This window comes from Gossypium raimondii, chromosome 9 (assembly GCF_025698545.1).
Source record: "Gossypium raimondii isolate GPD5lz chromosome 9, ASM2569854v1, whole genome shotgun sequence".
NCBI classification, from domain to species: domain Eukaryota; kingdom Viridiplantae; phylum Streptophyta; class Magnoliopsida; order Malvales; family Malvaceae; genus Gossypium; species Gossypium raimondii.
This window is the reverse complement of record NC_068573.1, coordinates 24,287,870-24,313,617: the sequence shown is the minus strand read 5'-3', so window position 1 is coordinate 24,313,617 and position 25,748 is coordinate 24,287,870. Positions and strand designations below refer to the sequence as shown.

The 25,748-nt window shown below is 31.8% G+C and overlaps 2 protein-coding genes across 4 annotated transcripts; one reads left to right on the top strand and one right to left on the bottom strand.

The window, feature by feature from the left end:
* The first annotated feature begins 12,793 nt into the window (after positions 1-12,793).
* Positions 12,794-14,698, top strand: LOC105798624 (UPF0481 protein At3g47200). 3 transcript variants are annotated; one of them, XM_012628753.2, is made up of 2 exons: positions 12,794-13,033; positions 13,363-14,698. In XM_012628753.2, the coding sequence occupies exon 2, from the start codon at positions 13,512-13,514 to the stop codon at positions 14,583-14,585; it is 1,074 nt and encodes a 357-aa protein (XP_012484207.1). In that variant the 5' UTR covers positions 12,794-13,033; positions 13,363-13,511; the 3' UTR covers positions 14,586-14,698. The 3 variants fall into 3 exon arrangements, with proteins under 3 accessions (XP_012484207.1, XP_012484205.1, XP_012484204.1); XM_012628751.2 differs by having other exon boundaries at positions 13,233-14,698; XM_012628750.2 differs by having other exon boundaries at positions 12,795-13,033; positions 13,298-14,698.
* Positions 14,699-14,806: 108 nt separating this feature from the next.
* Positions 14,807-25,543, bottom strand: LOC105798625 (putative vesicle-associated membrane protein 726). The gene is made up of 5 exons (XM_012628754.2): positions 25,120-25,543; positions 15,833-15,974; positions 15,642-15,762; positions 15,439-15,501; positions 14,807-15,183 (listed from the first exon to the last, which is right to left on the bottom strand). Exons 1-5 carry the CDS (start codon positions 25,307-25,309, stop codon positions 15,040-15,042), a joined length of 660 nt encoding a protein of 219 aa, XP_012484208.1. The 5' UTR covers positions 25,310-25,543; the 3' UTR covers positions 14,807-15,039.
* Between the last annotated feature and the right edge of the window lie 205 nt (positions 25,544-25,748).

The following is a 25,748-nucleotide window of genomic DNA, read 5'->3' as shown; positions in this document are numbered from 1 at the left end:
ACGAAGAATGAGTCTATGAAGATTGGGAAATCCAGGAGAATCAACGATTACTAATGCTCGAATTAATTCAACTCCAAGGAGATACCCTAGCTCGTCCCCCAATATGATAGTGGCCACAATAATATGCCATCAGAGAGTTACCAAGAGGTGTCAAGTCCAAAACTACTCAAAGAAAAGAATGTTATCTTAGGAGCTTGTGAAGAAGGAGAATCTTTAGATTATTATCCCCTCCAACCGATGAAAAAATATTTAGACAACTTAAATGGAACTTCAAGAAGAGGAGATGTAGAGCTAGCAGAGGAAATGGATAGTGAATTGAAGAATCAAATAGATCAGAAAAACATCGTCTCAGAAACTTCAGGTGATATTGAACCACAAGAACAGTAGAATAAAGACTCGTCATCAAAGACGATAATAGTTAAGACTGAGTTAATAGAAAAATGTCTATCAATTCAGAAGTTCAAAGGACATCAAAACGAGAAGCCAGTGATTCTGAAGGATGAGCCTAAATTGACCATTCTGTTCGCATCCCTAGTCCTAAACGAAGTACCCCAAAAGTCTATAGATCTGAGAATTTTCCAGCTTCTGAAAGGAGTGGGAAAAATATATATTAACAGAACTTATGATCATATAGCAAGTTACCGTCAAGTCAAAAAGTCAATGTGTATAAACCTTGAGTTACGACTGTTACGGAACGTTTGATTCCTCTAATGACCATCAAAAGGAATTATCTGCAATCCAATTGATGGATTTAAAAGCCCACTGAAGCAGAACTCCAGTAACACAATACAATCTTCTTTCTCCATCTCTCTGCAAGTAGCTTTAAAAAGTACTTCTGAAAATATATACCTGATAAATGAAAAGAGCAGAAACACCATAGACAACCGCAACCCATAACCTTTCTCTAACATAAAAATGCTAAACACTAGTTAAAGTAGTTATTTGGGTATGTGGCCATGCAGATTACTAATAGGTATAACCTACGAAAAGAGTTGTTGATCATTAAAGTAGGCCGGAAAGGTAAATTCAGAGAACGAGACAATCACGGTCGAATAGAATGGCATGATGGGTACTAGACTAATACAGATAGAAACAAATTATAGGAAGCCCATCGGTGCATATTGACTAAGCTGACGGACGAGTCTGGTAGTAAAACCTAACTTTTTCTACTAATTAACCATTACTAATTGTACTAGCTACATAATTTACTAACATAATTGTTAACAGGTTATAGGTAGGTCAAAGACGGGTCCAACAGACGTTTGAAGCATGCCGACGAACCAAAAATGTGGAAAACAAGGTAAACGTTATGACACAGACAACTTTGTGTCGCAACATCAAGGGTAGGAATGAAAAAGTTTACAAATCGACCTAAGGTCGCGACACAGAAGACAATTTCTTTAGAATTCTAAACTTGTCGGGTGTGTCACGACATCAGGGTTCGATGTTGTGACATAGGTAGTCTGTTAGGGATGTCGCGACACGGAACCCCTGTGTTGCGACATCGCTGCAATTTTCTGCAAGGGTGACCCGACTGTGCAACCCGACAACATAATTATTATTTTACTCAAATTTTAACCATAAAAACACCCTTTTAATCATAAAACTATCCCTCTAATTTAATCTAACTTCATTCTAAACATTTAGTCTTCCAAAACCTGTTTAAAACCCATTTTCTCCTCAAACCCTAAATTTTCAATCCCTGATTCCATATTCTAAGAAGCAACTTTGGAAGGTATTGTCAACAACAAAACAGAGAGGGGAGCACATACAAAGTAAATAAAACTTAAGGTTCAAGTATTCTCAATCTTTCACTGTTTTATTAGTTACTGTTCATATCTATGTTGGAAATATTATGCCTCCTAGAAAGAGTAAGAAAACTCATGTTTCAGAAACTCCACGTGTTTCTGACCCTGTTAGATTCCATAATTCCAATATGGGAAAATAATTTTTGGAGCCGGAAGGAAGACCTTTAATTCAGAAGCAAGCGTTTGAACCCTCGATGGTCCATTGCAAGGAAATTTGGACTTTGGTTTGTTATCATCAATGGGAGCCATTTTGTGTTACTCCCATGAAAAATGTAAATATACTTGCGGTTCAGGAATTTTATGTGTCCGTTAAGGACCAAATAATCAAGAGAGGCTCTAATATAGTAATCATTGACGTTGAAGTATGTGGGGAAGACATTTCAATTTCTCCTAATGATATCGATGAATTTTATAACATCCCATTTTATGAAAAAGATTTTATTAATAGTATAGATTTAGAGAGATTTCAAAAAATTGACATGGAAGATGTTATAAAATATCTGACACAAGGCAGCAGTAGTTGGAATTACAGGCTAGATACTGAGCTTCCCACAAACTTTAATCAGGCTTATGTTTCCAGTAGCTAAGATGTGGATGCAATTCATTGGCACTAGAATTGCACCCGCATTGATTGTATCTAACATTAATGTATTTCGATCAGTTTTGTTATATGGTATTATGCAGCGAAAACAAGTTTGTGTAGGGTGTTGGATCTTTCAAGAGATGAAACGGTGCGTGCAAAGCCAAAAAGCTGGACATTTCTTCCCACACCTCTTAATGATACTATGTCGCCAAACAGAAGTGCCAATGAGCGACAATGAGCAATTCATGAAACCTACAAGGAGTATTATTGGACATACATTATATACACTGTATGTTGAGCTTCAACAGAAGTAAATTACTGAATGGAATCAAACGAGGAAGAAGAAAATGGACATACCAGCCTCAGTTAAACAAAAAGATTCAACAAAGGTTAAAAAGGGAGCTAGTGGAACCACTGAAGCAAAACTCAATAGGATGATCAGATGGATGCAGGAAACATGATCGGTACTTCAAGAATTTGCAAGGATGAATGGGTTACACACTCTAAGTTACCCTCCAGATATGTTCAGGCCAACTCTGACTTATTAGAATGAGGGGGCGAATCTTTATGAGGAAGGTGCTACTTAAGAGTACCCTGAAACAGAGGACAAGTAAAAAAGTGACATTTTAACCACAATTTTCTACACCAAAAGGGTCTGTCATACAAAGCCCAACTCACCATACAACTTCAATAGGTGGGAGCTCCCACAAAACATATGTCAGAGGAAAGGGAAAAGCCTCTATGGAGAAGAGGTGTTCTCATCCCTTCGATGATTCAGATGAGGATTGGGCAATTTTTTTATTCTGTTTTAAAATACTTATATTAATTATTAGATGATTTTAATTTAGACTTTGTAGGAGTAGGATTAATAAGTAGATTTTATTTTATTTTTGTTGCATTGTGTTTAATTTTTCTATGTAGGAACCTGACACAAATGAGACAAACAAATTCGAACTTTCAACGATCAAAGGAGGAAGCACCCACCAATAGGAGTTAAAACAATCACGATCAATCGGGTAACTTCTTTCCTTATCTTTTGATGGGCTACACATTGAGGACAATGTGTCAACTAAAATGTGGGGGGTAACATAGAAAGTTTGCTTTAATTTTTTACATTTTCTTTTATTTTTCTTGTCTTTTGGTGTGCTTAAGCTTGTAGAAATACAAGTGATTAGATAAGAGCATGTACATAGGTTGCTTGTGTTTATGAATAAGTTTGGCATGATGATAGGAGATTTTAAGTTTTTGATTATTAGACTACTAAAGGTCTATATGTTACATTATAAGTAGGTATATAGATATCATTTGTACCAAGTGATATAGAAAAGACAAGGAAACGAGAGTGCTAGTATGAATGATAAATGGTTGAATTTGTGTTTGTTCGGTTGATTAAATTCGTTCATGTTGAGACATTTAAGGACGACCTAAGCCATTGTTTGTAACACATCCAGAGCCAAAAAGTTGTACTATTTATATTTCACCTTTAGTACCAATTTGAGCCTATTAACCCTTCTTGATGGACCTCATTAGAAACCCCAAGCCTAATAACATTAATTTGTATTTGCGTTTTTTCTTTGGTCTTGCATTACACGATTATAGACATCTGGCCATACGTATTAAGGGTTAAGTAGATACATCATGGCGGAGTTTGTAAAATTAAAGTGAAATAGGAAAGATTAGTGTGATATGTGAATTATAGGTTAGCCTAATGTGCGGAACAAAAAACATCCAAAAAAATTAGTACAAGTAGAAAAGTCCCTAAATGAGTGAAAAAACATTCATGAGTGAGATTTATTAAAAAAGAGAAATGTCATAAAAGAAATAAAAACTCGTTCATTAGTGCACAAAAACTCGTAAGGCTAGCCATAGTTACTATATCATGCTATGACTTCCTATATATGGAGCGACAATAAAGGGAGGAGAAGAAGAAATAAGGCAATGAGCAGGAAATGGTCACTAAGGGAGAAAAATAAGGATCAATACGATGTGCTAAACTATTTTTGTATTTGTAACCCATTGATGCTTACCATTTTTGAATTCCATACCTGTCCTAAGCCTTAGAATGTTACATGCCGAAAAGCCCTATGTGACCTAAGTATCCTTATGCATGAATGAACATCATACTAAACATTCACATAAACGATTATTTGTATTCTGCTCGGATAATCAAAGTACTTATATAATTTGCTGATGGATTCTTATAGGTGAGAACCTTAATACTTGTATATTTTGTAACATACTGAACTTAGATGTTTGTGATCAAAGGTGGTAAGTCAACTACTCATCGTGTTGAAATTGTTAGTAAACATGAAATGCCTAAGTCATATGCTCTGAAATCAATACTTGTACCATACTTGCTCAAGGGTCGTCATTTTCATTTTGTAATCTTTGTTTATGTTCCTTGAGGACAAGCAATGACTTAAATGTGGGGGAGTTTGATATGTCGTAATTCAGTATAGCAAATTCAACTAGTTTTCACATTTAAGGAGCTTGAATACAAGCATTTTAGTTATATTTTAATTTAGTTTCCTTAGTTTTGTTTACATTCAATAAAATGTGCGCATCGAGTCTTTTATTAATCTTAAGGGCCGGAAGAGGCCTAAGGGAGAGCTAACATAATTTGTGACTGTGCAGGAGACCATTAGAAGGCATTTTGGGTTAATATTGAACGTTATGTCGCAACATGGGGGATCAGATGTCGTAGCATAGCTAGTAGAATAGAGAAAGTGAGAAACTACCTTCAATGCCGCTATACAGGCTGAGAAAGTGAGAACATAAAAATATAAATTGTTTTGCTTTTTTTACTATTATTATAACTTAACCTTTTCTTTTCTTTTTATTAACTAATAAAACATATATTTTAACATAATAAAACAACATCAACCGTACCTACATTTTCAATATGGCATATTTGCAACATAAACCCTTCTACCTATCTTAAATTGATCAATTAATTAATAGAAACTAACTTTTACAGCTTTTATGATTTAGCCATTTTTAATCAATTAACTAACTAAACATTAAATTTTTCCGTAACTCTAATCCTGCAACTGAGACAGGTTAGGGGTGTTACAGGTTCTATTATCAATTTCAAGTTATTTTATGTAGACAATGATGGTTCCCAAAGGCTTATGCTATTAGATTGAACGTATAGTAAGGAAATTTGTTTGGGGATCCCATAATGCTATTTCAAAGATGACCTTAGTAAGTTGGGATTCAGTGTGTCAACCTAAGTCACATGGAGGTCTTGGTCTTGGACACTTGAAAGATCATAACACTTATTTTATGATGAAGGTTGGTTTCAACATTATCTCAAATGTCAATGCCCTTTGGGTTTGGGTTCTTTGGTCAAAATATGGTGTCACTAATGGTTTTTCTGAGGACTTATCAAGAGGACGTTGTTCCTTTTTATGGATATCCATTTCTAAGGTATGACCCTCCATTCGTGAAAACCTGCTATGGTCTGTCGGGACAGGAATAGTATTAAATGCTGGCGAGACCCCTGGATTCCAAACTGCAACCCCTTATTTAAACTAATTCCTTCATCTGCTAACCTTAATATGGATTGTTCCCTTAGTAATGTGATTACTGGTGACAACTCATGAAATTTCTACCTTTTTCGGCCTTGGGTCTCAGAAGTGTTCATCAACAAGATTGTAGGTGTTCCACCGCAGCATCCGTCTTTGGGCCCGGATAAAATTATTTGGGGAGCTATTTCGACCTACTATTTCTCCCTTAAAAGCGCTTATGGGAAGATTCGAGAAGGTGTAGTGAACTCAAAAGAACAAATTTGAGAGATACCTTAGAAGTTTGAGGCCCCTAACGGATCCCCTTCTTCATTTGGCTTGCCCTTAAGCAACGTTTACTTACGAATACTGAAAGGGTAAGGCAAGGCATTTTGAATAGTTACACTTGTGGTATTTGTGGATAGAATTATGAGGATGTGCTGCGTATGCTTAGAGATTGCTTGGCTGCTAGAACCATTTGGGATAAACTCATTCCACAACAAAGTCTCTCTAGGTTCTACACCGGATCTCTCTTAGACTGGATGACGAATAACCTCCAGAACCATCTAACTCTTTCTTTGGATAGAGTAGATTGGCCGTGCCTCTTTAGGATTATCGCGTGGCATATTTGGAAGAATTGCAACTTGTTTATTTTTCAAAGCATTTTGTGGAGTATTTATGAGATCTTTAAAATCTCTTACAATTGGGCAAAACAGTATTCCTCAATTTCAATGACATCATCTCATAAACCACAAAGTTATTTCTATAATTCATCTATAGCTAGTAGTTGGGTGTGTTTGAGAACAAATGGTTCGGTTAGGATTGACGAGGGTTTTGCAACAATTGGAGGTTTTATAAGAGATCATAGTGGTAGGTGGATTATTGGGTTCTCTAGATATTTGGGTAATTGTACAGTGATGGAGGTTGAGCTTTAGGGGATCTTAGATGGGTTGAACCTTATTTTGGATAGACGCTTTGAGAGGGTGTTAATCCAAACGGATAGTATTGAGGCTGTCAACGCCATCAAGGATGGTTCTTCGGGGAACTTTAATTCTACCCTTGTCAGAAGAATTCATCATATCCTGGAAGTGGTAAAGCAGTGGAAAAATCAACATATTCCTCAGGAAGAGAACTCAATTGCAGACAGTCTTGTCAAGACACTTTGCAACAAGAGGCTAGGTTTAAGACTATTCGAGGACCCTCCTTTGAGGATCTAGTTTAATTGCTTTGTATCTTTATCTTTTCACCAAAAAAAGAAGAAGATGCATTTGATTAATTCATATTTATATATATAATATTTACCCAAACTATAATTTATTGCAAATATAAATATTTAATTAATTTATTTAAACATGAAAACTCTTTTAATTTAAAAATAAAATATTTATTTAAAAGTTGTTTAAAATTTTATAACCGTTAAGATTAAAATTAAGATAAAAACTGGTTAAAGTAAAATTTATTTAAAAATCTGCTTAACATTAACATTAGAATACAAGCTTTTAAAAAGTGTAAAAATTAATTTTATATGACAAAATATCACATCTAAAATAATTTATGAAAATTGTATTAAACATTTTAAAACTGATTGTAACATGTTTATAATATGATAAAAACGTATTTAAGTTATTAAATAATATAATAAAAATTAGTTTTGTTTCAATTAGCATTAAAATAATTAATTTAAATCATATCAAAAAGATTGAACTAGTTAATTTAAAAGATGTTTAAAAACTTCTACCGTTAATATCAAAATTAAAATAAACTTAATAAAGACCATTTTAAAAATATTAAAAAATAAAATTGCTTAAAAACTGTTTAAACATGATATAAAATTACTTAAATTTTTTAATTTTTAAAATTTTAAATTTTCCTTAAAATGCTTTTTAAGATTATAATATATGTTTACCATATATTTTTCAAAAACATACTTTTATTTTAGAAAAACTATTTAAAAGATATTATAATCTTTTTAAAAATTAGAACATTATAATTTGTTTAAAATTTATTAAAACTTTATAATGTTTCAAAATTTTAAAATCATATAACATGTTTAAAAGTAATTAAATTAACTTAGAGAATAATAAGGTTAAAATTGAGAGCTCGAGAAAATAAAAGTATTTTGGGTACTTCTAGGTTAAATAAGACATATGTCGATTTTGTTTTTTATTTGGTTTTTTAGGCGTTTTTTTTTATAAATTTAGGGAAATAGGTCGATTTTGGAGAGAGTGTGTGAAAATGCACTTTCACACGCCCAGCTGGACACGCTTTCACACTCTCGCTCCTTGGATTTTTTAAGGGTTAAGGTTTTTCTAATTTTGTTAGAGTTAGGGTTTTAGGGGTGAAGCCACAAAAGTTTATAGGTAGAATATTTGAGGGGTCAAGGATGTGATAATGCACCTCAAACCGCATACATTTCATATATCATGACGGGATAATATCATTACCTCATAAACTCATCCTATGGAAGTCAAGTTTCGGGGTGACAGTGCTTGATACGGTCACGGGTCGAAGTCTAAGTGGAGGTCTCAGTCGGCAATTGTGATGTGGTCATAGATTTGAATATAACTGGTGGTCAGTTGACAGTCGTTATGCGGTCACGAGTTCAAGTTTTTTGGATACCCGCAAATGATGTCTTATATATACCATACATAAGATTGAGGTCATAATCATAGGAAAAAATTGAGGGATTTCTTGTAATAGCCCCTTTTTCAATGGTGTAAAAAATAATGGTTTTGAGACCACAAATCTGACGAGTAAGTTTGTATAATTAGTATTTAAATTATACGAGTTGATAGTAATTTTATAATAAATTTTGATTTGAGGTATTTTAACCAATTGAATTGAAAGTTAGTATAAGTGGTTAGGTTCAAAAGTCAAGTGGTTATTGAAAACAAGGTAGTAGGACCTCATTTCTGTAATTTAAAGCCATAAATATTTTTATTAAATATTCACAGAGTCGTATTATAGGTGAATTAAAGTTTGGTCCGGTAATTTTGACGATTGGTGGCCTAATTAAGGTAAAATGATTAAATTGTAAAAGAGGTAAAAGTTAATTGCTATAGATTTAAAATAGTAAAAAGACCAAAATAGTAATTAAATCATGGTCAAAAAGTCTAAGTGGTGGTGACATGATTAAATCCACTAACTTTGGGGGTATTTGCTCATTTAGTCCTAATTAGCTTAGGATTAAATTGAAATTAAGTTTGTTTAGTTAAAATTCAAAATAATTGAAGGACCAATTGTGTAATTAAACCTTTCTTGAATGGTAAATATACCATAGGTGATGATTGTGGACGGTAATGGGCTTGAAATTGTTAAATTTGAATGAAAATTAAAGGGTAAAAAGGTAAATAAATAAATAAACTTTATAAACAAAATTAAAATAAAAGAATCATCTTCTTCGTTAAGCAAAAAAAAAAAAAAACCGAAATAGCCATTAGAGAAGAGAAGAGGATTCGGCCAAGCTAGGGCTTCCATTTGGTTAGGTAATTCTTGCTCGTTTTTAGTAATTTTTATGTTTTTGAGCTCGTATTAGTTCGATCTAGCTAATCCGGTAACTAATTTGTAAAACTGTTAAATGTTGTGGATTATGTCATTGATGAGTTTTGTGTGTTCTCAGAATTTTATGATGGATTATTAAGTTTGGTTGTTAAATAGGACAATTTTGTAAAGTAGTTTTTGATGATTTTAACGTTTAAGGACTGAAATGTTAAAGTGACAAAGTTATTTATACTTGATGTGAAATAATTGCAAAAATGGGCTGTAGAAAGGCACTTGAATATTCGGCTAAGCTGAAATTTGAATAGAAATGGTTAAATTGCATGTTTTGAGTTAGGGATTAAATTGCATAAAAGTAAAATATTGAGGGAAATTTTGTAAAAATGTCAAAAATGACTTAATTGCATAAAATGAGTTAATTTTACTGTTGGAATTAGTTGATTGAATGAATTTATTATTCTAGATCAAGTATGGGTTGAAAATCGAGGCATAAAGAAGAGTCATTGTACCTTATCGTGCTGCAGTTTAGTGAGGTAAGTTTGTAATATTTCTTTTATGTTACAATGGTTCCATTTATATTACATGTTTATTATAATTAGATCCAACGTTAAACTTAACTATTGAATGATTTGATAATAAAAAATAAATTAAATATGGTGAACACGTTATGTTTCTGAATAGTAGGCTTTAAGCCGGTGTTATCTATTAGGCTTGCTGCTAGTATATTTATCGGGCTTTGTGCCTAATGGGCTTTGTGCCTAGCAGGCTTTGTGCCGGTGTTGTCCATCAGGCCTTGAGCCGGTGATATAGACCGTAGCAATGGCTGAGATCCTACATGTGATGCGGATTATCTACAGCTTGTGTGAGCAGCATCGTGAGCCGGTGATTATTTAGCAGGTACTACGTACCATTCATACAAAGTGTAGCTTGAGATCCTGCACCTTTTGCGGATTCTCTGTAGCTTGTGTGAGCAGCATCGTGAGCTGGTCAAAACTCTGAAATTAATTCGAATGAGTGATACCCTCTGATTGCCTAAGATTAGATCTTATTAATACGATGATTGAGAATATGATGTGAATTAATGCACTATGTAATACTCACCTGTTGTGAGCTGTGTTTGACAAGAATTTCGTTATTTAATCTTATAATTTGACATGTTATGTTAATTTGGTAAGATTTATCGTTTAATTTAGCGAACTTACTAAGCTTCAAGTAAGCTTACTCGTGCCTTGTCCTTTGTTTTGTATATTACATTTTGTGATCCAGAGATCGAATCAACTCGCAAAACCACACTACCCTTAGGAATCTTTTGGTAGATTTTGTAAACATTTGGCTTATATGGCATGTAGTAGGGCAAATGGTTATTATGCTATAATTCATGGCTCCGTGTGATGTTTTGTACGTGATGAATGAATCGTAATCTTTGTGGTATGTTTATTAACCTTAAGTAAACTTGAGTAGGTGGTCAAGATTGTAAGTGTCATATTAAGTTGGAATGATGTGTTTGGAATGTGTTAGTTGGTATATATTATGGCTTATAGATAGTTGTTTGATAATGAGTAGCATGAACATTATAATGTGTTTGGTACATGATACTTTGGTTGGTTTTAGATGAATGGAAATGGTATGTTTTGGTTAATTTAAAGTGTGTTTATAGACTTGTGAATATGTGAAATGAGTTGGTATATATACCTAAACAATTGCATGAAGAATAGGCTTGGATTTGGTCACTTTTACACACATACGACTTGGGACATGGGGCTGTCATATGGTCGTGTGTCACACATGGGCAACCCACACGGGCGTGTCGCCTAAGTCAGTGAATTATACGGGTGAGCACACGGTTAAGCACACAGACATGTAGGGTAGACACACGGGCGTGTGGGATAACCACACGGCCATGTGACCCCTATAGTGAAAATTTTCAATTTTTCCTTGAATGTTCTGATTTGTTCTTATTTGGTCCCTAAATGTTCTTAACCTATTTTTAGGGCTTCGAAGGCTCGATTTAAGTTCATAAATATATCTTCTATTTCATTTTGAATCATATATGTATTTATGAAATTTATTTGATAATTGATGCCAATTGATATGAAAAGTTCTGAGATGTACAATAATACTCTGTAACCCTATTTCAGCGACGAAAATGAGTTATGGGTGTTGTATTTTTGATGCAATCAACATAATTTTTTCTCTATTTCCAGGCAGCCAGTATCTTTAACCTTTCATTCTTATCCGAACTAAGATTTAGTTAGCAATTTTTCACATATTAAACGTGTTCTTATTTGGGTAATTAATTATGATACAAGATTTTTTTACATATTAAATACATTTTTTGTCGATTGAGTCTTAACTCGATTGATATGAGAATTATTGTCAATGCAAGAGGACGTCGGTTTGAGTGCGCTGAAACGTATTATCCTCCTATTTATGGGTTGGAGAAAGGCTACGGTAGTTCTAGGCATTGTGTCAAAAAGAACAGATATAATCAGAACCTATAATGAGATTGTTAAAAAAAATAGAATTTAAAATTTTTAAAATAGAATTCGAGTAGTAACATAATACAAAAAATTATAATTTTTAAGCAATAGAATTAAATTATTTTTAAACAATCTTTAGAAAACAATGACCTTTTCCTTAGAATATTGTTGTTTTTGTAAAATCGAATGCCAATAATGGCAATATAAAACGATCGTAAAACAATAAGAAAGAAAATAAAACACACAGATTTTATGTGGAAACCCTATCGGGAAAAAATCACGGGCAGAGGAGAAGAAAATTCACTAGTGTTGAAAATCGAATGATATAGGAGGAGTTTTGACTACATCTATTTAAAGGCTGAAAAATCTTATTCTAATCAACGTCAAATAGATGAAGTGTAGTTCTATACGTATTCTACTTGTTTTAGTGCTGTATTATTTCTTTAACAGGAATTTGCGTCATACAACTCTAACAATTTTAAAAATTATACACTATTCATACAATATTTTTATAATATGTTTACTGTATGTAAAAATATTATTTAAAATTAAAATTTTATAAAATAAAAATATCTTTTATAAATAATATAAATTTATTTTCACAATATTACTTAATTTAAAAAAAGTAAAAGAAAAATATTTTTAATTCATACATAAAACAAACTCGTGCATGGATAAGAAAATTAGAATATAAATTTTTTATCAAAATGTTATATATTATAGATAGCTCTAAGAACATAGATAATAAATATTATCTCTTGTTTATATTTGCTTGAAATGAATAAATACTTATAAGTTTAATCTTGATTTTTTAAAATACCAACATTATCCTTATATTATAAATATGTAATAACGCGCTCTCAAGTGATACACAAGAGGGGGGAAAGTATAAGTCACTGGAAACCCTTAGTTTTGATGTCCAAATCAATGTCCCTACCAGCCAGCCAGCTTTGACAAATCTCAATTATCAAAAGGAAAGAAACTTTAATCAATCATTGCTTCTTCTTCCTGCTGCAATTTGAGTCGCCCATAAACCTTCCATATGAAACCATTGTGTGAAACAAAACTAGGATGTTTGAGCTTCGCATGAATACCGATTTGCATTTGAATTTCCGTCCCTCGTACAGGATCGATTCACATCTCAAATAACCCAAACAGGTAACCAATACACACTTTTTTAGTAGATGTCAAGTGAAATACATGTCTATTTTATGATGAATGAAATTAGAGAAAACACTTCAGCATTTACTATTAATTTTGGCATCTATTACTTGCTCTTAATACTACTCTTGCATTGATTTAAATCTACGTTGTAATGCTATTGTGGTCAATTGCAAAATAAATATCGACGGCGAAGAGTGATTGTAACATCCGTATCCGAGTTCAATAATCTTTGCAACTTAGTGTCGACTGCTGTTATAGGTGTTATTGATGTAGAAGAACTTAAATGGCGGATGAAAAAGATGACCCGGTTGCTATTCGTATAGATAAAAAGCTCAAGGCAATTTCCCCAATATCATCAAACTGTTGCATTTTCAAAGTACCGAATTATCTTCGGAAGGTAAACGAAAAGGCATACGAACCCGATGTAGTCTCAATCGGTCCTTACCACCATGGTAAACATCATTTAAAACCAATGGAGGAACATAAATTCCGGTTTCTCAGAATGCTGCTCAATGAAATGAAGGAGGATGTCACCAACTATGTAATGGTAATGAGAGGCTTAGAAGATAGAGCTAGGAAATGTTATGCAGAACAGATTGGTCTCGACACCGATGATTTCATCGAAATGATGCTCATTGATGCTTGCTTTATAATTCAACTAATCCGCAAGTTTGCGATGACGACGGTGATGGACGATCCTTTTTTCAAGATAGACGGTTTCCATAACCTCTTATGCCGTGATTTGTTGTTGGTGGAGAATCAACTTCCATTATTCATTCTTTGGAAGTTGTTTGGTATGATAGAGATTCCGAATCCAGACATATTCCGATACATTACCATGAATTTCTTCGCCATAATATTGCCGGGTAAAGGGTGTAATCGAGATAGCTTAAAATCTATCATGGAGATCAAGCCTCTGCTCGGCTTGGTAAACGAATGCTGGCAACCTTCTGAATCTGAAATGGTAGCCTATAGGAAAAAGACTAAACCAATCGAGTGGAGCTTCATGCATTGTGCTACTGAGCTCCAAGAGGATGGAATCCGATTTGAAAAGGCTGATGGAAGTAGCATTTTCGATATAAAGTTCGAAAATGGGACAATGAAGATACCAAAATTAAAAATCGATGATCATACGGAATGTTTCTTCCGCAATGTGATTGCCTTTGAACAGTTTTTCCCAGGGAGAAGCTTGAATCATGTGACTGATTATATGAACTTCATGGACTGCCTTATAAACTCGTCGAAAGACGTGGAATTACTTCGACGACGAGGGATAATTAAAAACTGGTTAGGCAACGACGAAGTGGTCGCCACCATGTTTAATCGGCTGGGTGATTCAGTGAGCATATCTAGGTACTCCTTTTACTCTGAAGTTTTCAGCAATGTGAACAGGTATTGTAGTAAACAATGGAACAAATGGATAGCAAACTTGAAGCACAACTATTTTAACAGTCCATGGGCACTTGTTTCTGTTCTTGCAGCTGTTCTTCTCCTTCTACTTACCATGGTTCAAACCATTTTTTCAGTTCTCTCTTATGTTAAGTAAATGCTAACCCATTGGGGCTTCTCGGCATCAATGTAATATTCTATCAGATGTTTGATTGTCTTTTGAGTTGAAAATATGATAATTATAATTAGTGTCGAGAGTTTATAATATAAGGGATTATCTCATTAATATTCAATTGAAAAGGATAAGAGGAATAAAAAGAAAAGACAAATTAATTAATAATAATTAAAAAGGGAAAATAGAATATGCAAGCATCCAAGCATTGTTACAATATAAAGAAAGACCTTTATAGAAATATTTATTTACCCTTAAAAAAGGTCCAAAGTGTAACCCCTATACAAAGCCTTTCTTTCACTATCCTAATCGGCCAGCAAGGGAGAAATATATATATATATATATATAAAATAAGCTATGAAAGAATGAAGCAATCTATCCGGATAACCCCGGTTAGCAAGGGCAGCAAAACAGCAGTAGGTGGTAAATCCAAGACAGATTAACAGTTGAGGTTACGGCAGACTGAGATAATAATCACAATAATAATCACAGCAACAATACCGAATACAATCAATTTCATCTTCATATTCTCAATCCACATCTTTCTTTTTATTTTAGTTCCTTGCTGCCTAAAATCTTGTGCCTGGAATCCAAATATCAAGTCAAATGCATCTATATGTTCTGCACCACCAGTATGTTCATTTTTTCTAAGTTTTTCTATAGAAATGAAGGGACATATCCCCCACACCAGTATTTAGACATGCACTCAATACAAATATCAGATATGAGCCAACATAAATGACTGCAAAAACGATTCATAATTTCTAGAACCTTCAGTAGAGCAGAATAGAGTCATAATTTCAATCATCCATAAAAATGCAGTTTAGATAGGACTAACCTGTGAGCGAAGGTTCTCAGTTTTATCAACCAGTACCTCAATCTTCTCACCACGGTCAAGGACCTGGACAAAGAAAAATGTTAACAACATGCTGTGTGTAATAATATATCTGAAGTACCATTAACATTTTATCTACACTAAAACCCATGGTGGCTATGCATTCCTACTCTTATAAGAGATTCAGAAAGAGCAACTGCTATTACCTTCTCAATATTTTCCATCATAACACCCTTGACTTCAGAAACTTGAGCCTTCACTTTGGCAAGTTTACTGATCTCTTCAGGATGTTCCGCACAGTACTTCATATGAGCCTTCAATTTGGACCTATTCAATATAAAGAGCTAAGCATGTGAAGAAGAAGAAGTATAAGAGTAAATGGGAGAGGCATTGATACCCAAATTCTCTATTAAGACTCTTGGCTTTAGCATTTGCAGCCTTCCCTCCCCCATATCTCTTCGAGAAGTCTTCCTTAACTCTTTCTAGAAATGCAATTGGAATTTGCCTGCCCGCGGATTCCGTTGCAACTACACAGTAGGCTGCACCACCAAATTTATTTGGCAAAATGAATATGTGAAACAGAGAGATTAAAGAATCTAGGAGTTACCAAAATCAGTACTGCCCCCATGGTAAAGATGCGCAGTCAAAGCTATATCACCCGAGACCCAAGGCACCAAAATAAAAGAACAAAACTTATGTATCATGTATAGTAAGCTAGACTTCACCCATTAATAGTGCATTTTGTTAAGTAAAACATTGCTCGTCTATCCCTTTCCCTAATAAAACTACAAAGTTGCAATCAGTTTCAAGGGAACATCTACACTCCAAAGAGACTCTTTGATCAGTACTTTCCAAAAATACTCATTTACCTCCCAAAGTTTGATGATAACCAAATAAGTCACTGGAATTTATTTACTAAATAAATTTTAAATAAAAAGACTATTATACCCTTTTATTAGTAACCTTGTGTCTTTATTTGTATTATTTTCTCACTGTTTTAGTTACAAAATCGTATCAAGTTTTCATGGTAAAGAAATTGATTAAATAAAAGTAACGAAATAATGGAAGAAAAAAAAAAAGAGAGGAAAATGTAATAATTACCGATGAAAGTTTATTGAAAATAAACTTAATATTTGTTCAAAATTTACTGTAATTATTAAAATTTAATTGTATTTATTGTCCTTATTGCAACTGTAATTATTTTTTATAATTAAACTTTTATAGAGATTTAATTATTTTATTTAAAATTAAATAAATTTGGAAATTATTCTCGACGTTTGTATAATGGAATTAAAACTAAATTTAAAATATTTGCACGAATTTTTCTTAAAAGAGGCAAAAAGAAAAGACAAGAAAAAAATATAATTAATTAGCATTCCTGAAATTTTATTAAAAACAAGCTTGCGTATATTATTAACTTGAAAAATACTTTACATCAACATATATTTATATTAGGCTTACATGGTGCATAAATTAGTTATAATATTGAGAACCACAAAATTTTTCAAAATTAAATTTAATAATAAATTATTTAATAAGTAAATTTAAATAATTTAATAAGTGCATATTGATTATAATTATAAAAAATAAATGTGCATTTAATTAATAATAATGTCAATTAGAACTTATATAGATGTACGATGTGTGGGTTTATTGTATTGAAATTAAAATATAAATTTAATTAATTCAATTTTTATATATAACATATTTACACATATTATAATTTAGTGTGTCACACCCAGATTCCACAAAGTCCGAAAATTAATAGACAATTGAGGGATGCATTTGGAAAAAGCCAAAAGTTGGTGGCCTATATTGGGAAGTTAAGAAAAGGTAGAAACAAAATTGGACATGGTTGGAATCCATTTTCGGTTTGGTTAGGTTAGAGCCAGCCAGTTCCTTAGTTGGGGATAAATGATTGTGAATGAGTGAATGTTGCACAGTTAAAGGTCGTGCGGAAATGGCTATAAATAGCTAAGAAATGACTTCCCAAGAGACTTCTTCTCCCCTTTGTCTCATTTTTCTTCATCTTCCATGGCTACTTTGAGGAAGCGATGTCATGGAAAGCCCTACATGGTACATGGAGCGACAATTGTGAGGAATTAGTCAGAAAAGTAGAAAATTCGAAAGGCTGGTAAGGTTCTAAGTCCTTCGGTGTATGTAAGATTTAAAAAAACAAAGTTAAGATTTTTCGGAACCATTTTAAGGGTTTTGCATGTTTCTGAAAGATTAAGGTTTAAAGTAAAAACACTAAGTTTAACCTATGATTTGACTATAATGCTTAGTTGCCAGGAGAATGGAAGCTCTAGCGATCGAAAAAGCTAAGCTGATAAGGTGAAGAAGCATTAGGTGAGTTTCTACACCTCAACCCTGTAAAGGCTAAGTATGTTACGATTGCATAGATATATGAATATCCTCTATTCTAGTCTAGTATGCATGTTCCCATAATGCTTTATTTATAAAATGTGTGCATTGCATATGGAATATGGAAAGGGAAATTACCAAGGGGTATAGTCAAAGATAGGATTTGGGAACAAAAAGTAATTTTGTTAGATATCATCATACGATCTTGCTAAGTGCAAACCGTGATGTGCGAAGCTCCAGACCTTGCGGAGGGGACACTACGGTGTTCGAGCATCAAGGTTAGGAACAATGAATTGGGGGAATGGAAGGAATGCAATGGGAAGGGTACGTAAGAAAGACCATGGCTAGGTCATGGGTCCAATTGGAGGCTATATGTCAATATGAGTAAGACCATAGCTAAAAGATGCTATGGCATCATGATAAAGATGAGTAAGACCACAACTGAAAGATGCTATGGCATCAAGATAAAATAAGTAAGACCATAACTGAAAGATGTTATGGCATCATGTGAAAGCACATCAAAATGGCTAAATAGGACTAAGACCATGACTAAAAGACGTTATGGCATCATTTGATAGTCTATGGGGACAGTAAACATAAGGCTTTTTTGTGTAAGATCATAGCTGAAAGATGTCATGGCATCATAGATAATCCGCCAGAATACTAAACACGGGGCAGTCCACTGGGATAGTAAATACGGGGACCACGAGGTATAAGACCATGTTTAGGCGTGGAACGTTAAGACGATAATTATGGAAAGTCGCGTTTAAGGAAAAATGCAAGCATTAGTGAGCGGGTTTGAGAAATCCATCGGGTAAAGTAAGAGAAATATATTGTCGAAACAATAACCATTAAAGTCAATATGGTAACTGGGTGGTAATCCAACATGAAACGGTAATGGGAAATGATTCGCCAGTAAGTGACAGATGTATAGGCAAGCGAAAGATGGTTCAACCAAGGATCACAATCAGGGATCCACCATTAAGCATAGACAAAGAAACCTTTTTTGATAAATATTGAGCATGGGCTCGATGATTAGTTCGTGAGGTAAAAAGGTGTAACTAGAACCCATAGATCGAGAGAGGGTTACACGAAGGGATACATCAGGAGACAGATATGTCTGTCGAGGCTGTTCCTTTCTAAGTGGAAATTAGTAAGAAAGAACCAGTTATATAACTAGTTTTGTATAGAATCGATATGTAAGAGAAATCGAGAACCCGGACAACCACCCAGGTAATAATCCGCTGAGTATTATAAGTTAGGCAGACCATAACAAAAAGACATGTTGCATTAAATGAGCAAGGTATCAACGACAAGGCAGGTTACAAGGATGTAAATTGATCTCGATTTTCCCTAAGAGGGAAATAGTCTTCCAGAGTGGCGAGAGACCTCATTAATTATATCAACCAAGTGAAAACTCAGCAAGACATTCAAGAAAAAGGTGAGGTAAGGAGTTCATTATGGGATAAATGGATTTGGAATGAAGCTCCAAGGGAAATTACCCAAAGACCTCTAGGAGGGTAGGCCTAAGAAACTACTTTATAAGTACATGGTGGAAAGAAGAGTCCCCATTGGGAATAAAGGGAAGAAAGAATATAGGTAAGGAAATGACAGGGAACGCGAAGTTGGCGAGATTCTAAGGATCTGTCAAGGTTAGTTGAAGGCTGATAGGATGACTAGAAGGAAATGGCCCAACGATCTATCCGTCATGCGGATAGGATCGAGAATAAGTTAGAGTTCGATATGTCATGTTAAGAGAAAATTTTCCACATAAACAAAAAGTTATTTACACTAAGTTTCATTCCTTTTACTATCCTAGCGAGGCGGGGTTTAAGCATGCGTATTCTAGTTAAGAGACTCACTAAGTTCTTACGAACTTACAAAGGTTTTGACTTGTGGTTGCAAGATTCGCAGGATAAGGAACTCAATGAGGGACTAAGCCAGACCGTGTGGATTTAAGGCGCACCATAGTATCATGTCATGTATATAGGAAGGGGGTACCTTTAGGAGTTTCTCCATGGGGCGGCTATATTGTAATTACTTAAATCGCTTAGAGTTCGGGGTTCAGACGGTTAACTTTATTTTTAATATTTCCAGATCCAGTGGTTAGGTCGGGTGAGGGTGTTACATAGTGCATGTATCACAATATTGGAATCACCACCATTTAACCTTTCATGTTTATAAATAGAGTTAATGTAAGATTAAAATTAACTATTTAATGTAAATGTAACACATGTGAGTATTCTCTAGTCAATGTGATATTAAAATTAACTTTTTAATAAAAATAGTGAATAAATTGACACTTATTTATAGGATAAGTGTGAACATGGGAGTGTTCTTTAACCAATACAGGATTAAATTAATTTTTAGTGGAAATAGTGAAAGAAAAGAGATATGAGAGTATTTTCTAGTTAATATGAAATTGAAATTAACTTTAATGAAAATAATAAATAAGTGAGTTATAAAAGTATTCACTAGTCAATGCGGGATTAAAATAAATTTTTTAATGAAAATAGTGAATGGGAGGGGAACAGCTAGAAACGGTTGCTAATACCCTGTAGGTTGAGGAGCAAAAGGAGGAATCTGCCCAAGGATGGGCTTGTGTCTGATTAGCTAGTTGGTGAGGCAATAGCTTACCAAGATGATGATCAGTAGCTGGTCCGCGAAGATGATCAGCCACACTGGGAAATTATCACTTATTTTATAAGGTAAATTTGAGATATGAGGTGTTCTCTAGTTAATGTATGATTAGAATTAACTTGAAAATAGTGATGAATTTGACACTTATTTATAGGGTAAGTATGAGCATGAGAGTGTACTCCAGCCAATATAGGATTAAAATTAATTTTAAAATTAACTTTTGAAGGATTAAAATTAATTTTAGTAAAACTAATGAAATAAATGAGCTATAAGAGTATTTTCTAGTTAATATGGAATTAAAATTAACTTTTAATAAAAACAATGAAGTGAACTATAAGAGTGTTCTCTAATAAATGTGCGATTAAAATTAACTTTTTAATGAAAATAGTAAATAATTTATCATTTATTTATAAGGTATATGTGAGATATGGGTGTTCTCTAATCAACGTGCAATTAAAATTAATTTGAAAATAGTGAAGAAATTGACACTTATTTATAGGGTAAGTGTAAGCACGAGAGTGTTATTTAGCCAATGTGGGGTTGAAATTAATTAAAGGATGTGGGATGAAAATAAATTTTAAGGGATTAAAATAAATTTTAATAAAATTTGTGAAGAAATGAGTTATGAAAATATTCTCTAGTCAATGAGGTACTAAAATTAACTTTTTAATGAAAATAGTGAACAAATTGTCACTTATTTACAAAGTAAATGTGATATAAGTGAGTGCCTCTAGCTAATGTGGGATTAAAATTAACTTTCTAATTAAAATAGTAAAGAAACTACCACTTATTTGTCGGGTACCTTTAAGCATGAGAGTGTTCTCTAAACAACATCGAATAAAAAGAAGTGAAGTGAGTTATGAGAGTATTTTCCCATCAATGTAGGATTAAAATTAACTTTTAATGAAAATAGTGAAAAACTATCACTTATTTGTAAGGTAAATATGAGATATGAGACAATTATAAATTGACACTTATTTATAGGACAAGTGTAAGAATGAAATGGTTCTCTAGTCAATGTGGGATTAAAATTAAATTTTAAGGGATTAAAACTATTTTAATAAAAATAGTGAAGGAATGAGCTATAAAATATTCTCTAATCAATTAGGTACAAAGATTAACTTTTAATGAAATTAGTAAACAAATTGTCACTTATTTATGAGGTAAATGTCGATATGAGAGTGTTTTCTAATTAATGTGGGATTAAAATTAACTTTTAATGAAAATATGAAGAAATTATCACTTATTTATAAGATAAATGTGAGATATGTGAATGTTTTATAGTTAATGTGAGATTAAAATTAACTTTTAATGAAAATAAAGAAATTGACACTTTTTATAGGATAAGCATGAGCATGAGATTGTTCTCTACTCAATATGTGATTAAAATTAACTTTTAAAAGAATTAAATTAATTTTAATGAAATTAGTGAAGAAGTAAGCTATAGAAGTATTCTCTAGTTAATATATGATTAAAATTAACTTTTAATGAAACATAAAAAATTGTCACTTATTTATAAAGTAAATGAGAGACTTTTAATTTCTTAAATTATAGCTAAAAGTATGTAAAAGTTCTATTGAGCATGTTTATAAAAAGTTTTAGATTGAAAATAAAATAAAACATAAATGATAGTTTTAGGTTATTTCCGAATCAATAGAATTATTATTATTTCCCTCTTTCAAATATATATAGTTATAAATTATAAATAATATAAATATTTTTAAACTATGAATTATTTCTTATAAATTTCTTCAAAGGAAGAAACTATAGAGAGCTTATGAAAATAGTGATGAAATTTACATATACTTGTAAGGCAAATGTAAGTTATGAAAATATTCTTTAATCGATGTGAGATTAAAATATGTTATATAAGAATGTCACATGTCAACAAAATAAATATCGATGTGTAAAATAAAAAAGTCTTTGCATCAGTTGAGGGTCTTAAACCTTGTAATATATATTATTAGAATAATATTTAATTATCATTTAATTTAACAAAAATAATTTCAAAAATAGTTAGATGACCCGTAATTAAAATTATGAATAAAAATTGAATGAATAATAGGTAAATTTACATTTTCATTTATAATTCATCAAGTAAATAAAGCTTGGGATATTAATATATTCTTATCAAAGCGGACAAGTATTTATTTTTCAAACTACTAGGTAAGTGCATTTTCAATTTAAATATTGCAAAGTTAATTGTGTTTAGATGTAGGGTTGAGTTTGAGTTGATTTATGTATGATATTAACATATTTTATATTTACCTAAATTCGATCCAACTTGATATATGAGCCTAAAATTTTGCCCAAGTCTATTCATATCTATAAATAGCTAACTTTGAACCCATTTTATACTCACCCATATTATTTTTAATTTAATATTTAATAATTTTATATATTTTTTATTTATTAAAATTTTACATATAGTCACCTTAACAATTTTTAATGTTTAGATCATAGTATTAATATTATATACTACTATAGATTTAATTTTTATGTGTTATAAATTACATAATATATAAAATAACAACATAAAATAATATAAAATGAGTTAGGCTAGACTCGAACATTGAATGTTTAAATCTGAGGCCAACCTATATTTTAAACAGGCCCATTTTTTATCTAAACACATTTTTCAAGTCTAATACTTTTGTTTAAACCTTCCTAAATTTCAGGCAGACCTTTGGACTTAGACGAATAGCCTGATTTATGAACAAGTTTTGAAGTTATTGTATTTTTTGTTATTTAAAAATTTTGATCCCATTTGTTGGCATTATGGACATGACAACTAAAAAAAAGGTAATATAATTTTTTAGTCCTTTCACATTTACAATTTTATGCTATTTTGATCCTTACCCTTTAAAATGTATATATAAAAAAAATCATATTTTCAATAAAATCTTAAAAAATTGCAAATTCTTTTTTAAAAAATCCAAAAGTTAAGAAAATAACTTTTTTTTTTTAAAATATTTATTTAAAATTTTAAAAATATAAAACTTCCAAAATTAAATTTTTTTTGGTGAAATACAAGGGGAAGGCAAAGCCCTAACAACAACGCGATTAAAGCAACTCAAACCCAAGCCACACTTGGAACGGTGAATACCCTCACCATCAGGTCAACAAACAAGGTTCATTCCATTTACTACTTGAATGGTAATAAGATTTCATCAATGTGTGAGTTATTCATTCCATCTATATTAAATTAGTTTTCAATAAGTATTTTTTTACTTGAATCGATTCAAAGTTTGTATCAATATTTAAGAATTTTTTATACTAATATGCTATATATAGATTTATAAATAAAATTAAATAAAAATATTTTAATATATAATTAATTCAAATTAAATTAAAAACTATTTATTCATTTTTTTAATATTGACTGAATAAATATTTTTTACTTGAATCGATTCAAAGTTTGTATCAATATTTAAGAATTTTTATACTAATATGCTATATATAGATTTATAAATAAAATTAAATAAAAATATTTTAATATGTAATTAATTCAAATTAAATTAAAAACTATTTATTCAATTTTTTAAATATTGACTGAATAAATAAATCAAACTTTGGATAGGCCTTTACCATTGATGGAGTAAATAATGTAATCTTTGAATTCTTGAAAGTTTTGTTATGATTTTTTTATAATTTTTAAAAATTTAAAATAATTTTATTTTAAAATTTAAAAGTTTTTATTCTTTTGTTTTTAAATTATAATTTTAAATTTTATTGGAAATACAAAATAAATATTTTTTATGTACTTTTAAAAGTAAATAAACCGTAAAACTCTGGAAGCTAAAAAGTTATTATATCTTTTTATTGTTACCACTTGTTATGGGAATTGGATGGGAATTAAGATTTTTTCTAACAATTTTATTGTAGGTCCTAATCATATATACTTTTTTGAGACAATACTTAAAACTATCCATAATTCTTTCCCAATCAGTAAATAAAATGTAATAGATTTTAATGTACTTAAACTTACATCTAACTGCATTAACAACAATGCCTATGTATTCTTTAATATTTAAATAAACAAAAATTTTAATATTTAAAATTAAAGTATGTATTCTTTATTAAGATATATCAAAATAAAGATTTCTAAATAAACAAAAATAAAAAGATTTTTAATATTTAAAAATTAAAGTATGTATTCTCTATTAAGATATATCAAAATAAAGCATCATGTCTATTTAACCATTATGGCCCAAGAGCTATAATTAAATTCTTTAAATTGAACATTGATGAACATATTCAATGATTCCAATTAATCTATCTTTCCTTCTTTTTATTGATGCATTCCAACAAAGACAGATCAAACAGGTAAATGCACAAACGCAATACGTGAAAATGAAGGCAGTCAATACCAAATCTCATAAAAAAATAGAATCAAAAGCTCAAATTCAGAATAGGATCAACAAACCCAAACAAAAGCACCCTCTAAATCAAAACTAAGCCCAGAACAAACACGTGGCAATACAGTCAGCCGGTCAACAAATGCCAAACAACAAAAAGGATCGGGAATCAGCAAACGTATTTAAATCATTAAATCATTAATAAAATCAATCCGTAGAATAGGTTCATTCCAATTTATTATTATTTTTGAAAGCAAACCGATCAATATAAACGAAGATTCAGATCCCAAGTCGTTGCCAAAGGGGAAAAAAGAATTCTTACTGAATCCATTGTCAACGAGGTAATTGAAGGTGTGGCCATCGCAATTATAAGTAAACCTGTTGCTGGAGGCAGGGAGCTTCTGGAGACATTGAGCGGCGATGGTGTTGAAATTACCGGAGAACTCGGTGTACTCGGCGAGGATCACCGTGCCTCGAGCCACAAAGCTGTAGATCAACGACTGTTGTCCCATCTCTCAAAACCCTAACCCTAAAATTTTCTCAACCAAAAATTCAATTGTTACAAAAAAAAAAAATGGAAGGGAAAAAATAAGATAGCAGCTGAGGGATTATGGGATCGGAGAAGAAAATAGGAAAATGAAGAAATGCTACATTTATGCTAAATGGAATTATATTTATGTATAATATTTATTCAGATCAAGGAGAGGAGCTAGGCGACTAAAAGGGAGAAGTAATTTTCTCATAATTATTTGTTTCTGTTATAGTTACTTTTTGTATTACGTTCTACTTATATATTTAAAACATATAAATATTGATGTATTAATAATTTTAATTTATTCTTTGTTATATTATATAATTAAATTGCATTTCGAATTATTGCGCTTATATTGAAATAGAGGGAATTGTTGGTTTTTTTTCAAGATGCACTAGCATTTCATCCCCGCTACGCTG